Source organism: Rhinolophus ferrumequinum, chromosome 9, assembly GCF_004115265.2.
Source record: "Rhinolophus ferrumequinum isolate MPI-CBG mRhiFer1 chromosome 9, mRhiFer1_v1.p, whole genome shotgun sequence".
NCBI classification, from domain to species: Eukaryota; Metazoa; Chordata; class Mammalia; order Chiroptera; family Rhinolophidae; genus Rhinolophus; species Rhinolophus ferrumequinum.
In genome coordinates this window covers 70429210-70446110 of record NC_046292.1, presented here as the reverse complement: position 1 = coordinate 70446110, position 16901 = coordinate 70429210, and the positions used below count along the sequence as shown (strand labels likewise).

Genomic DNA, 16901 nt, shown 5'->3' with positions numbered 1-16901 from the left:
CATGGTTATACAAGCTCACAAAATGGAATGAAAACAAAGTACTAGGCAAAAAGTACTAAATATCAATTTTTTTAATCCTTTATATTCAAGCCATATATGATAGAATAAAGGTAGCAGTATATTTGGACCTATTTTTAACACTAAAAATGCAAAGGAGAAAATATTTAATACATAGTAATTAGTTATGAAACTTTGAGTAACTTAGTATACGCTAACCATTTTATGTATCTCATTTATGTAATCCTCAGACTGACTCTCTAGGGTATTAATATCCTTATTTTACAGATGAAGAAACTAAAGTTCTGAGAGCTTATATAACCTATCCAAGTTTAGTCAGTTAACACTCCGAAGCCAGAAGTGAAATCTAAGTCAATTTAGCTTCAAAGCCCGTGCTTTTAACCATGAAGATACACTAATCAGAACACTGTATTTTATCTGAATTCTGAATTCTGAATTTTATCTGAATTCTGAATTCTGGATATTCTGAATTTATCCCCTAATTAATATTATAGCAGAACTGGTAAAAAGAAGCAAAACTGGACTGCTTCTAGTTTTCCTCCCTTCACTTTCCCTGTTAATTCTTCACTAGTAATGTTAATAAGTAGCTAATGCTAAAAAAAAAAATTTGTGTTAAAAAAAACATCCTTTTTAAGGCCAAAAAAAGCTTAAGTAGGCAAAAAAAAGGTTAGGTAATCTACAAACCAGACTATCAACTATCAAATAATTAAGATCATAATTCACATTGAAGAAAATATACTTACAGAAACTAAGTTCATTGACCCAGGTAAAATCTTTACCTCTTAATTTTTATATGAATAATTTTTACAATGTATAAAGAAAAGTAAAAAATGTCTCCATTAAGAAAATGTCTCGGTAGGTGACGTCATGAAAATGGCGGTGTAAGCCTCTTGAAATCTCCCCTGGAATTTACAACAAATTGAACAACTATAATTCCACAAAGGACTCCCTGTGCAGCAGACAGGCAAGACTAAGGTGCACTACTGAAATCACCTAAAGGTGGGCAAACTGCACAAGTGGGGGAGGAGGGAAGGGAGAAGTGAGATGCAGGACGCAGACCTAGCTCAGTGCTCTGAGCTCGCTGCATTCCAGAACTACCGCAGCTGCGGGAGAGGGAAGAACTCAGACTGCCAGGGCTCCGCTTATGGCCCACAGGGCTGAGGGGACAGCATATAACATGGCTGAACCCAAGGCTCACAGCAGAGACCTGGGAGCAAAGACTGAGGGAAGAAAGCTGAAAACGGTGGTTTAAGCCCCCAATGCCAAGCAGAGAATGGAAGCCTTAGGCACTGAGCCTAGCTGCCCCCTCCTTACCCTCCCAGAGCTTGTCCCACACCTCCTGCCCGGTGCTAGAAGTAGAACAGTAGCAGTGTCAGATCAAAAGAACAGAATATTTGCAGTTCTGAGAACTGTGGTCCACAGACACGGACTCCCTGCCCAACTAGTTCCGGCAAAGGGCAGGGAGCTGTGGAAGCAGGACTGGCTGTGGTGGTGGTCGCTGCCATTGCGCTGGGCCACCTCTCACAACCCCCCTCACTACCCCTGCCCTACCCCCCCCCCCCCGTCCCCACCTATCTGGGCGGATCCCTGCAGGAGTAAACAGAGCTGCTGAGACACAGGGGCTCTGAATCTGGTGCAGGAAGAGCTTTGGAACTTCAGAAGCTCTCCACATACCCCCACAGAGGTGGTACCCTATGACCCAGGCGAACTGTTCACAGAGGAGAAGCCCGCCTTCCAGGGAATCCCCGCATTGTGTGAGAAGTCGGAATAGTGCAGTGAAAATATAACACTGCAGCGTGAGAGAGAATAGAAGGCTGCAGTCAGAGAAAATAAAACATTCTACCAACACCTACTGGAAAACAAAAGAAAGACCTCTTTCTATCAACCTGTTGCAGAACCCACTCCTGTAGATATCTAGGAAGAGAAATAATAAATCATTAATAGCCATGAATAACCAAGGTAACAAGTAGCTCAGAAAGAAAATAAAAGTTTCCAGTAAATGAACTTAAATATGTGACTTAAATGACAGAAATCAAGATTGCAGTTCTTAAGAAAATGCAATGAGATGCAAGAAAACAAAGGCAGTTTAATGAACTCAGAAACACAATCAAAGAACAAAATGAACATTTTACCAAAGAGATTGAAATTTTAAAAAAGAACCAAATAGAATTTCTGGAGATTAAGAATTCAATAGAAGAAATGAAGAAATAAATAGCCAGTTTAGGTAGTACAGTTGACCAGAGGGAGGAAAGAATCAGTGACATTGAAGATAGAAATCTAGAAATGACACGGATAGAAGAAGAAAGAGACTTGAGACTTAAAAGAAATGAAAGAACTCTACAAGAACTTTCTGACTCCATCAGAAAGAGCAATATAAGAATAATGGGCATACCAGAAGGAGAAAAATGAGAGAAGGGAACAGAATATATATGAGCAAATTAGTCGACAAGAACTTCCCAAGCTTGTGGACAGAACTGGATCCTCGAATCCAAGAAGCAAATAGAACACCTAATTACCTCAATCCCAACAACCCTTCTCCAAAGCACATTGTATAGAAGCTGTCAAAAATTAATGACAACGAAAGAATCCTCAAGGCAGCCAGGGAAAAGGAGACGGTAACCTACAAAGGAAAGCCCATTAGATTATCATCAGATTTTTCAGCAGAAACTCTACAAGCCAGGAGGGAGTGGAATCAAATATTCAAACTATTGAAAGAGAGAAATTATGAGCCAAGAATAATATATCCAGCAAAGATATCCTTTAGATATAAAGGAGGAATAAAGACCTTTCCAGACATACAAAAGCTAAGGGAATTCTCTAACACACAACCTGCACTACAAGAAATACTGAAGGAGGCTATTCAACCAGCATAAATAGGGATAATTTATGATAACCAAAACATAAAAGGGGGGACAGTAAAGGCTTGAACTGGAATATGGAAATGGAGAAAGTAAGCATGCTGAAGAAATGAAATACTCTAAATATAAAACTTTCTTTTACATAAACTTAATGGTAACCACTCAAAAAAAATCCAGAACCAAAATATATAACATAATAAAAGAAGCAACAGAGGGAAAAATCATAGAATACCACCACACAGAAATAACAGACAACAACATAAAGGCAAAGAAACTATGGAGACACAATCTTACCAGAAAACCAAAGATATAATGATAGGAAATCCTCACATATCAATAATCACCCTAAATGTAAATGGACTAAACTCACCAATAAATAGGCACAGAGTAGCAGATTTGATCAAAAAACGAAACCCAACCATATGCTGCCTCCAAGAGACACATCTCAGCTACAAGGACAAACACAGACTCAAAATGAAAGTGTGGAAATTGACACTCTAAGCAATTGGTATTCAGAGAAAATCAGGTATATCATACTGATATCAGATAAAACAGACTTCAGGATAAAAAAGGTAACAAGAGACAAAGATTGACATTTCATAATGATAAAGGGGACTATACAACAAGAAGACATAACAGTCATCAATATTCATGCCCCCATTCAGGGAGCACTGAAACATACCAAGCAACTACTAACAGAACTAAAGGGAGAAATTGACCAAAACACAGTTATACTAAGAGACCTAGATACATCATTGACAGCTATGGATAGATCATCCAAAGAGAAAACAAAGAAAGAAATAGCAGCCCTAAATGACACGTTGCAGGAACTGGACATAATTGACATCTATAGAGCACTTCATTCTAGAACACCACACTATACATTTTTCTCTAGTGTACATGGAACATTTTTAAGGATAGACCAAATATTGGGACATAAAACTAGCCTCAGCAAATTTAAGGAGATTGATATCATACCAAACATATTGTCTGATCACAAGGCTTTGAAATTGGTATCAACTGCAAAAAGAAAGCAGGAAAAACCACAAATACATGGAGATTAAACAACACACTTTTAAAGAATGACCGGTCAAAGAAGAAAGAAGAGGAGAGATCAAAAGATACATAGAAACAAATGAGAATGAAAATACATCCTACCGGGGGGAGGAGGGTGGTAGATGAGGGTAAAGGGGATCAAATATATGGTGATGGAAGGAGAAGTGACTCTGGGTGATGAACACATAATGGGATTCATAGATGATGTAATACAGAATTGTACACCTGAAATCCATGTAACTTTACTAACAATTGTCACCCCATTAACCTTTATTAAAAAAAAATACATCCTACTAAAATTTTTGGGATGCAGCGAAAGCAGTTTTAAGAGGAAAATTTATATCATTACAGGCCTATCTCAAGAAAGAAGAAAAATCCCAGATAAATAATAAATAACCTCACATTAAAGAACTAGAAAAAGAAGAACAAATGAAACCCAGCAGAAGAAAGGAAATAAAAATCAGAGCAAAACTAAATGAAATAGAGAACAAAAGACAATAGAAGAAATAAATGTGACAAAGAGCTCGTTTTTTGAAAAGATTAATAAAATTGACAAACCCTTGGCTAGACTCGCTAAGATAAAAAGAGAAAAGACAATAAACAAAATCAGAAATGAAAGAGGGGAAGTTATCACATATGCCACCAAATTCAATAACCTAGAAGAAATGGACAAGTTCTTAGAAACATATAGCCTTCCTAGGCTGAATCACGAAGAATTGGAAAATCTCAATAGACCAATCACCAGTAAGGAAATTGAATCAGTCATCTGAAACCTTCCCAAAAGCAAAAGTCCGGGACCAGATGGCTTCACTAGTAAATTCTACCAAACCTCCAAAGAGGATCTATTACCTGTCCTATTCAAACTCTTCCAAAAATTTGAAGAAGAGACAATACTCCCTAACTCATTTTATGAGGCCAACATTATCCTGATACCAAAACCTGGTAAGGATAAAACAAAAAAAGAAAACTACAGACCAATATCTCTGATGAATACAGACGCAAAAATCCTAAACAAAATTCTAGCAAATTGAATGCAACGATGCATTAAAAAGATTATTCATCATGACCAAGTGGGGTTCATCCCAGGGGCACAAGGATGGTTCAACATCCGCAAATCCATCAATGTGATACATCACATAAACAAAATAAAGGACAAAAATCATATGATTATATCAATTGATGCAGAAAAAGCGTTTGACAAGATACAATATCCATTTATGATTAAAACACTTAATCAAAATGGTATAAAAGGAAAATACCTTAACATAATAAAGGCCATATATGACAAACCCTCAGTAATATCATAATTAACGGTGAAAAACTGAAGTCCCTCATACACTGTTGGTGGGAATGCAGATTGGTGCAGCCCCTATGGAAGGCAGTGTGGAGGTTCCTCAAAAAATTAAGAATAGAATTACCATATGACCCAGCAATCCCTCTCCTGGGTATCTACCCAAAAAATCTGAAAACATTTATCCATAAAAACACGTGTGCTCCAATGTTCATTGCAGCTTTATTTACAGTGGCCAAGACATGGAAACAACCAAAATGTCCTTCGATAGATGAATGGATAAAGAAGTCATGGTATATACACACAATGGAATATTATTCGGCGGTAAGAAAAGATGAAAAAGATGAAATCATTTGTGACAACATGGATAGATCTTGAGGTTATAATGCTAAGTGAAGTAAGTCACACAGAAAAAATAGAGAACCATATGATTTCACTGATATGTGGTATATAAAACTGAAAACAACAAAAGAACAAAACAAACAAATGAAGGAACAAAAACTTATAGACATAAGACAATAGTTTAGGGGTTACCAGAGGGTAAAGGGGTAGGGGGGTTGTAGAAGAGAATAAATGGGGTCAAATATATGGTGATGGAAAGCGAACTCACTCTGGGTGGTAAACACCCAATGTGAGATAATATATTACAAAATTGTACACCTGAAATCTATGTAACTTTACTAACAATTGTCACCCCAATAAACTTTAATTTTAAAAAAAGAAAAAAAGAAAATGTCTCCATTAAGAAATGTCTCCATTAAGAAAAAAAACTTTTTTTAAATTAAAATTTATTGGGGTGACAATGGGCAACCAAACTACATAGGTTTCAAGTGCACAATTCTATAATACATCATCTGTATATTGCATTATGTGTTCACCTCCCAGAGAAAAAAAATTTTTAAAGTATTAGCATACTAGCCTTGATTGTTTCTTCAGATACTTGGTTCTGTAATGCTTTCAAAGCTTCATCTTTCTTCATATTTTCCTTTTCCATTTCCTGAAAACATACAGATTGGTAAGCAAAAATATGAGTATGAATGTTTCAGCACTACTAACAAGCTATTAAACAAGTGACTTGATTAAAGTTAAAGGTATGTTACAGAAACATAAAATAGTAGTCAACTTTTAAACAGCACTTTTATAAACATGATTTTACCCTTTTGCTTTCTGTCAATAGTCTGTCTAGTGATTCAAGATGATGTTGCTTGCATATTATGTCTTGCTGTAACACAGACATAGTGTTTTCTTGCTCTTTAAATTGTTGGTCTTTTTTCTCTAGTTGAGATTCAAGCTAAAAATAAAAAAGAATTTATTAACTTTTATGTCAAATTTTAAAACATTTTAAATATACAGAAACAATACATGTTAAAATACCACTGAAATTACACAGATTTTTGCATTTTGCCAAATTTCCTTCCATTTGCTTTTTAGAAAAGTAATGAAATCACAAGCCCATGTCTCATCCTTTTCCTCCCTCACCAAAACTATGCTGAAATTGGCCTGTATCATTCTCTGGTGTGTTTCAGTCTTACAAATGCTTTTTGTGCTTTTATTATACAAGTTGATACATGAACAATTCGTAATACAGTTTTCTGTTTTGAAAATTTAAATAGATGGTATCAACATTTCTGCAAACTTCAGCAACTTTTTTTTCACTCAATATTGAATTAGATATTTATCCATAGATATTTTCCATTTATCTATGTGGGTCTAGTTCACGTATTTTTAAGGCATTATAGTATTCCATTGTAACAACAAACTACAGTTTGTCTACTCCTCTCCTCAGGAACAGTTAGATATTTTGCTTTTTCACTATTACAACAATGTCATAATAACGCTTTTGTACATGTCTATTTATGTACATATATTAAAGCTTCTTTGGAACAGACCAAAATTAAAAGTGGACTTACTGGTTGTAGGATATGTACAGAGTGTGCCAAAAAAATGTATACACGTTTTAAGAAAGGAAAACTGTATTAATATTGAAATACTCAATATATACTGATAGCAAAAGACGAATACAAGTCACATTTGACTTCTGCAAAAATTACAAGAGGTGCTCAAAGTGGTTCCCATCAGCATCCAGACACTTCTGATTACAGCGAACTACTGCTTGAGCAACGTTGACCAGTGTCCACTTGTATACATTTTTTTGGCACCCCCGGTATCTGATATGACATGGATTAAGCATACCATTTTACTGTTTTCTCTGTCTCCTTTGATTTTCATTCCTGTTTCTTCTTTCCAGCCTTCTCTTAAATATATGAATATTTACAGAATTCCGTTTTAACTTATCTATTGGCTTGTTACCATATCTGTATATTTTTTAGTAGTTTCTCCAGAGATTATAATATAGACCTTTAACTTTCCATGGTTTCCTCAGAATTAAGATTTTGCCACTTCAAGTGAAATGTTGAAACTTGACAATAGCATAGATCCCTTTATCCTTCCTCTTTTATATTGTAGTTGTCCAATATATTACACCAACATAGACTGAAAACCTTACTAGATAATGTTATAATTTTTTCTTTCAACTGTCACAAATATCAAAAAAACTTTAAAGGAAAAACAATAGTTCATGGTATCTAACCAAATATTTACTGTTTTTGTTGCTCCCACGCAACAAAGGTTCAAAATTTCCCTCTGGTATTATTTCTCTTTGGTCTGAAGAAATTTATTTAGTATTTATTTTAAAACAAGTCTATTTGTGACAAATTCTCTAAATTGTCCTCCATCTAAGAATGTTTTTATAATTCCTAAAGAATACTTTCACTAGACATAGAATTCTAGGTTGATGGATTTTTCTCTTTCAGCACTAAAGAAAAATGTTCTGTCTTCTAATCTTCATGGTTTTTGATGAGAAATCTATAGTAATTTTAATCTTTGTTCCTCCATATGCAATATGTTATTTATCTTCGGCTGCTTTTAAGATTTTCTTGTTTTGGTTTTCAGCAAGAATTCGGATGTATCTGAAAGAGGTTTTCTTTGATTTAACCTCTTTGAGCTTGTGGAATTTGTAAATTTATTTGCTTCAATAAAATTATTTTTCAGTCATTATTTCTTCAAATATTTTTTTGCACCCATCTCATTCTCATCTCTGGGACTCTAATGACATGAATGTTAGACCTCATGATATTGTCCCACAGGTCCCTGAGGCACTGTTCATTTTCTACCAAATCTCTTTCCCTTTCTGTTGCTCAGATTGAATAATGTCTATTGCTTTATATTTCAAGCTATATTTGTTTCCTCATAAGCTTCCTTCTGCTATTAAGCATATCCAAATGATCTATTTTTTATTTGGTCTTGTGTTCTTGGTCTTACATCTTCTTCTTTACTTTTGTTTTTACTCTTTATTTTTAACCCAGTGTTAACAGTGCTTCTACTCTCCACCAATCTTCAAGCAACTGATATCTCTAATGGAAAAGAGTCTACAGAATCACTTAGTTTGATAATGTCAAAAAAATGACAAAACTGAAATGGCAGGAATAGTATATAAGAAAGCAGTGTAAAATGATCCAGAAATAATGGGATTCTAAGTATAGTACTTGCCAATAATTTTTCTATTTCCTCATTTAAGGTTCCTTTTAGCATTTATATTCTAAATATACATTATATCTACTTTTAAAACCATTATTAATTTCTTACTCTTTCAATCTGCTTTTCCATTTCTTTATGCTGTTCAAGATGAATTTTCTTCGCCTTTTCAAAAGCCAAACAAATTTTCTCATGCTCTGTATTGATATTGGTTTCTAGACTTCTTATCTTTTCATTCTTTTCCTAGAAATACAAAAACACTTAAAAACATAATTGAGAGCTTCTTTAACATAAAAGTACATGAGTACAGCATTAAATTTGTGATATTCTATTCTTTAAAGATTCATAGTAGTTAATGTCAAATTTCAAAATTATTTAAAATTTATAAGACAAAATAGTTATTTAAAAAATTATATCAAAATGAGAAATTAAACTATTTTAAAAGCATATCAAACAACTACCACTATTTCCTTCAATTATACTAGGATAAAAATACAAGAATATAGATAGTAACTTGCGATATAAGCCTACTAATCTAAAAATACAGAAACAAAAAATGAATAGTGAGAAGAGGTCAGCAGAATTTATACTTTCCTATTTGGTACAATTTACAATAATGATACTAAAACAAACATGCCATCAAAATAAAGATACAGGGAATTTGTAGCAAAAAAGGTAATTTTTACCATAAGCTCCTGTTCAAGTTCTGCATTTTTTGCAGCAATAGTGGAATAAGCAACTATTTTTTCTTCCAACTGTTTCTCTAGAGTTAAAAGTTGAGAACATTTCTTCGTCATCTGAAAACAGATTGAAATAAATGAAAAATTATTTTTAAAAACAAGTGACAATCTAGAAGAAAAACAAATAGTGGAGGGTAGGCCACAGATATGACACAGCTTATTCCATCTATGTAATATGATACATAATTTAATTCAGATCCCTATGTCCAAATAGGATTGCACCCTAACCCATTTCTTAAAAGTAGCTGCTAAAGACTTAAATTAGTATAATAAATTTAACAATTGTTATTCCTGGTGCTGGAATTATCAATGATTCATTTTCTTCTTTGTCCTTTCTGTATTTTCAATAAGTCTGTGCTAATTTTGTAATTTTTAAAAAAAGTTATTGATCTCAATACTTGACATTTTCTAAGTAAGCTGATGGCTGTAATTATAGGCTGACTAAATCCCCTCTTCCATTATTTAAGTCAATTCCTATCCCATAGGTCTTTTCCTTCACTACAAATTTTAAGATGAGAACTGAGACATTTAGAAAGTGCTCCCATAGATACCTACACCCTTTGGTTTGAAGGTTAAGTGTAACATATACACATGTGGTCCTGGTCCACAATTACTTAATGAGGTCTCCTTATTCAGTCATCAGTGGAAATGAAGATCAGATATTTACAAAACACACATTATCCTCTTTTCAGAATGTAATCCACAGAATATTTGCACCAGATTTACAGGCAGTTGTTTAAAAATGTAGATTCCTGAGCGTTACTCTTTATCTATTGAATCAAAATCACTACTTAGGATCCAGAAATCTGCATGTTTAGCAGTTTGCTAAAATTTTAAATCCTCCATTACCACTCCTTTCCTTCCAGTTACATAATTCAAATCCTTTACTTTTACATGTGTATTAGACACATTAACTTGGACTTGGAAAAAAATAACAGAGTGCAACGCAATATACGAGGTCTGACAATCAAGTTCATGAATTTGTTGCAACGATGTTGCTAACCTTTTTTGATATCAGAGGATTATTCATTATGAATTTGTACCAACTGGACAAACACTTAACCAAGTTTACTATTTGGAAGTGCTGAAAAGGCATGAAAAAGTTAGACGCCCTGAACTTTTCGCCAACAATTCATGGCTCTTGCATCATGACAATGCACCAGCTCACACGACACTGTCTGTGAGGGAGTTTTTAGCACTAAACAAATAACTATATTGGAGCACCCTCCCTACTCACCTGATCTGGCCCCCAATGACTTCTTTCTTTACCCACAGATAAAGGAAATACGGAAAGGAAGACATTTTGATGACATTCAGGACATCAAGGGTAATACGATGACAGCTCTGATGGCCATTCCAGAAAAAGAGTTCCAAAATTGCTTTGAAGGGTGGACTAGGCACTGACGTTGGTGCATAGCTTCCCAAGGGGAGTACTTCGAAGGTGAGCGTAATGATATTCAGCAATGAGGTATGTAGCACTTGTTCTAGGATGAGTTCACGAATTTAATTGTTTGACCTTGTAAGTTCCACCAAATTTTAGACCTTTTAGCTACTAGAGTGTATCTTCCTACTTTTAACATAGGTTAAAACCCAAAGGTTTTCAAATGTAATTTTAAAAGAATTTATAACTTATGTGGTACCATAAGTTTTTTTAATGTATAAAACTGGACGTAAACATACAATTTTTACACAACTCTGCAACAATACCTTTTTTTCTGCATGAAAATTTAGCACATATAAACAGTTAATTCAAGCTTACTTCACTTTCCAGTTTGCTAGAGTTGGAAGCTTTCTCTAGCAGCTCCTCTTGAATCAACTGAAATTGACTAGTTCTGTGGGCCATGTTAACCTTCAAGTCAGAATTCTCAGCTTCTATTTGCATCAACTTAGTACGTAGTTCTTCTATTCCAGAAGCAAGTCTTTGCCTTTCTCTTTCATATTGCTTGTTCACAGTATGTTGATTTTGATCTTTCGTACTTGCTGCCAATAAATATAAAAGGAAAATTGTTCCATATAAACTTCAAGGAAAAAAAACCTATTGCAGTGCCGAAAGATTTAATCATAAACAAAGTTTAGTTTCTGATCCAAAGAATACTAAAGGGGATGGAGAATGAGACCTATGTTAAGGAAAACGTAATAAAGGAACATGGTAACTAAGTCACTTTCTAAATTAAATACATAAAAAAGTGGAAATAATTTTTTCTGAATCACTCACTTTTCTAGACCATTCTTTCATACCAGAAAGACTCTTCTTATGTAACAGAGAAAGCACTTCTCAACCTTTAAAAATCCCATTTTTTTAGATAGAAGTCATTGTAAAAAACAAAAACAAAAAAACACATTGTTGGGCAGCAGGATGGCTCAGTTGGTTAGAGCACGACCTCTGAACAACAGGGTTGCCGATTGGATTCCCACATGGGCCAGTGAGCTGCGCCCTCCACAACTAGTTTGAGCTGCCGCTGAGCTGCTGTAGAGGCAGACAAATGGCTCAGTTGGTTGGAGGGCGAGCTCTCAACAACAAGATTGCTGGTTCAATTCGTGGCATGGTGGACTGTGGCCCCTGCAGCTAAATATTGAAAACAGTGGCTGGACGTGGAGCTGAGCTGCGCCCTCCACAACTAGATTGAAGGACAACGACTTGACTTGGAGTTGATGGGCCCTGGAAAAACACATTGTTCCCCAACATTCCCCAATAATTAAAAAACAAACAAACACCGTTTAAAAAACCCAAACCTTGTCCTGACTCCTTAAACTGAACTTAATCCTATAATTTATTTGGACAACTTGATATCATTGAGAATATTTTGATTGACATTCAAAAACTGAAAATAGTGATTCCCAGTCCAAATTAACTGATGAAGAATTCAGTGACACTTTTAAAAACTGCTGAAGGTTATATTAGAGCTCATTGTTTGAATATACCCCTTCTCCACTATAAGCGTACATATCTGTCCCCACCTCAAGGTAACTGAACTTTCAGGAGTGCTTTAAAAAGGCATAATGTAGATGATGGCATGAGAACACACAGATGTGCAAACAAGGAGCGATGTACTATGGCTTTAAGGGTTTTACAAATAGCTATTTTCCCATCAATTATTTATATCACTAATATTTCACTTTCTACATTATTGGCTTTATTCTTTGATGTTAGAAAAATCTATGACATTGTATTCATCACCAATTCTAGTTACTGGCATTCCCTTTGCTAATCCATCATTCTCTATACTCTCTAATCACTTATTAATAGATATTTCATTTTCTCTGCTGTCATTTCTGCTGCTAGCAGTTCATTGTATTTGAAGATAGACTATGATAAGTTAAAGATGTACGTGGTAACCATTAAAAAAAAAGAAGTATAGGTAATCAATAGCAGAGATTAAAAAATGGACTACTAAAATATACTTGATCCAAAAGAATACAGGAAAGCTGAACAAAGGCCAACAGAATAAATAGTAAACAAATACCAAGATGGTAGATTTAAACCCCAAAAGATTGATAGTTACATTAAATGTAAGTGATCTAAACATGCCAATTGAGGAGCAAAACATGTCTAACTGGTTATAAAAGCAAAAATTAATTATATGCATTCTGTGAGCATAAGAAACTCACTTATATATAAACATACCAGTTAAAAGGATAGGGAAAAGTCATACCAGGCAAACACTAATCAAAAATAGCTAAAGTGACAAACTATCAGAAAGAGAAATTAAGAAAATAATCCCGGCGTAGCTGGATGGCTCAGTTGGTTAGAGCGCGAGCTCTGAACAATAGGGTTACCGTTCTGATTCCCACAAGGGCCAGTGAGCTGCAACCTCCAGAACTAGATTGAAGACAATGAGCACGGCCTGATGGCTCAGTTGGTTATAGCACGAGCTCTCAACAACAAGGTTGCCAGTTCAATTCCCTAATGGAATGGTGGGCTGTGCCCCCTGCAACTAAAGATTGAAAACGGCGACTGGACTTGGAGCTGAGCTCCGCCCTCCACAACTAGACTGAAAGACAACTACTTGGAGATGATGGGCCCTGGAGAAACACACTGTCCCCCCATATTCCCCAATAAAATTTGTTAAAAAAAAAATCCCTTTTACAATCAATTAAAAAACAATAAAATAACTAGGAATAAATTTAATCCAGGAGGTGAAAGGTCTGTACATTGAAAACTATAACAGTGATGAAAGAAAGTGAAAAAAAAAAAAAGGAAAGATATTTCATGCTGATGGATTGGAAGAATTAATATTGTGCAAATATCCATAATATCCACAGCAGTCTACAGATTCAATTCAACTCCTATCAAAATGCCAAGGGCATTTTTCACAGATATAGAATAAACAATCCTAAAATTTGTATGGAACCACAAAAGGCCACAAATAGCCAAAGCAATCTTGAAAAAGAAGAAACCTTAGAGGCACCATGTTACAAACCATATTACAAAGCTATAGTAATCAAAACAGCATGGTACCAGCATATAAACAGACACATAGATCAATGGAACATAATAGAGTCCAAGAATAAATCCATTCATACATGAAAAATTAATTTATGACAAAGGGGTCAAGAACATACGATGAGAAAAGGGTAGTTTCTAATAAATGGTGTTAGAAAAACTGGACAGCCACAGGAAAAAGAATAAACTGAACCACTGTCTTACACCATGAACAAAAATAAACTCAAAATTGAATTGAAAATTTGAAGATAAGACCTAAAACCACAAAATTCCTAGAAGAAAACGGGGGTAAGCTCCTTGCAATCGATCTTGGCGATGATTTTTTTGGATTTACACCAAAAGAAAAGGTAACAAAAGCAAAAATAAACAAGTAGGACTGTATCAAACTAAAAAGCTCTGTACAGCAAAGGGAAACAATCAACAAAATGGAAAGGTAATCCATGGAATGAAAGAAAATATTTGCAAATTATATATCTGATAAGGGGTTAACATCTAAAATATATAAAGCACTCATACAACTCAATAACAAAAAACCAAACAATCCAATTTAAAAATGGACAGAGGATCTGAATAGACATTTTCCAAAAACTTACACATGGCCAACAGGCACATGACAAGGTGCTCAACGTCAATAATCATCAAAGTAATGAAAGTCAAAACCACAATTATCACCTGACACCTATTAGAATGGTTATTATGAAAAAAGACAAGAATTAACAAGTGTGTAGGCGAGAATTTAGAGAAAAGGGAAGGCGTGTACACTTTTGGTGGGAAGTAAATTTGTGCAGCCACTATGGAGAATACCGTGTTTTCCCGAAAATAAGACCTAGCCGAACCCTCAGCTCTAACACGTCTTTTGGAGCAAAAATTAATATAAGACCCGGTCTTATTTTAACATAAGACCGGGTCTTATATAATATGATATAATATAATATAATAAAATATAAGTATATTAATTTTTGCTCCAAAAGACTCATTAGAGCTGATAGCCCGGCTAAATCTTATTTTCGGGGAAACACGGTAGTGTGGAGGTTCCTCAAAAAGCTAAAAATAAAATGGCCATATGACCCAGCAATTCCACTTCTGGGTATTTATCTGAAGGAAACTTAGTCACTATCTTGAAAAGATATCTGTACTCCTATTTCATTGTAGCATTGTTTACAATAGCCAAAATATGGAAGGAACCTAAGTATCCATTGACAGATGAACAGACAAAGAAAATGTAATATATAGATACAACAGAATATTATTCAGTCATAAAAAGGACATCCCGCCATTTGTAACATGGATTCACTTTGATTGAGGACATTAGGCTAAATGAAATAAGTCAGAGAGAGAAAGAAAAATAATGTATGATCTCACTTATTTGTGAAATCTAAAAAAAAAAACTGAACTCATAGATACAGAGAACGTGGTAGTTGACAGAGGTGAGGAGGGGTGGTGGTGGTGGGAGCCAGGGCGGGTGAAATGGGTAAAGGTAGTCAAAAGGTACAAACTTTCAGTTATAAGATAAATAAGGACTGGGGATATAATGTACAGCATGGTGACTACAGTTAATAATACTGTATTGTATATTTGAAAATTGCTAAGAGAGTTGATCTTACAAGTTCTAACAAGAAAAAAAATCTGTAACTATGTGTGGTGATGGATGTTGACTTTGGTCATCATTTTGCAATACCTTGTATGTACATATATCAAATCATTATGTTGTACACCTAAAATTAATACAATGTTATACAGCATATACACTGTGCGTCAATTATTTCTCAATAAAAAAATAGCTGGACAGGCTATATTAATTTCAGACAAAGCAGACTTCAAGAAATAAAGCACACTAAGAAATATTTATTACCAGTGATAATAAGAGACATTTACTGTAATAATGGTGTCCATTCAACAAGACAATCTTAAATGTATATGTACGTATCTTCAAAATATCAGAAGCAAAGACTGACAGAACTAAAAGGAAAAATTAACAAACCCACATATATATCTGAAGCTTTCAACACTACTCTCTCATTAATTGACAGAACAAGTACACAGAAAATCATTAGGGACACAGAAGACTAACAATACTATCAACCAATTTAACATGATTGACATTCAAAATACACTCCTCTCAATAATTACCAAATACACAATTTTTTCAAATGCATCTGGAACATTCATCAAGATAGAACAAATGCAGACCAATAAACCAAGTCTCAAAATATTTTTTAAAAATGAAATCAGGTTCATTCATGAATTAAGTTGTTTAATGGAAATGATCTAATGTCTACCACTAATAACACAAAGATATCTGAAAAATTCCCTAACTACTTGGAAATAAACACACAGAAGAGATATTAGAAGACATTTTGAACTGAATAAAATGAAAACACAACATAAAATAGTATAACATAGCTTCAATAAAGTACATTTTTAAAGAATGATACAAAATTCAAGAATTTTTAAATAATTTTTGCTGTCTCATCAACCCATAATTAGTAATAATAGATCATTTAGTATGTTTGATAACAGAAACCAGTTGATAATCCATTTCTTTAAAAAAACTATAATTTATTAAAAGAATTTTAATTTATCTGATTATAATTTATTAACAGAATTCAGTATAATATACTCACCTACTTGACCACCTCCTAGTTTTACAGGTTCTTTTTCTAAACTATTTAATTTGCCACTTTCTTTGTTGTCATTATGAGCAATAAGACTGTGAGATAACTGATTCGCAGTCAGGTTTGCCTGGAGCTTTTGAATTTCGGCCTCTTTTATTGCAAGCTTAATCCTAGAAAAGAAGCCAAAAATTATTAGAAAGATTCTGTAAAAATATACCATTTTGACCTTTCCAGATGGCAAACATTTTAAAACTCTGATATTAGTCAACTATTGGGCACGATATACAAACTCTTACAAACCACTGATTGGTCTGTAAACTGGTTCAGCTATCTTAGAAACTTGGT

At 34.3% G+C, this 16901-nt stretch overlaps 1 protein-coding gene across 6 annotated transcripts in view; it reads right to left on the bottom strand.

Moving 5' to 3' along the window:
- Positions 1-16901, bottom strand: part of CCDC18 (coiled-coil domain containing 18) — a 79200-nt gene that overhangs the window by 42683 nt on the left and 19616 nt on the right. For all 6 annotated transcript variants that reach the window (XM_033114333.1, XM_033114335.1, XM_033114336.1 and 3 more), the window contains 6 exons: positions 16566-16726; positions 11257-11477; positions 9444-9554; positions 8869-9000; positions 6380-6514; positions 6143-6220 (listed from right to left, as the gene is read on the bottom strand). In XM_033114333.1, coding sequence (XP_032970224.1) covers positions 6143-6220; positions 6380-6514; positions 8869-9000; positions 9444-9554; positions 11257-11477; positions 16566-16726 — 838 coding nt within the window. The remainder of the gene's footprint in view (positions 1-6142; positions 6221-6379; positions 6515-8868; positions 9001-9443; positions 9555-11256; positions 11478-16565; positions 16727-16901) is intronic.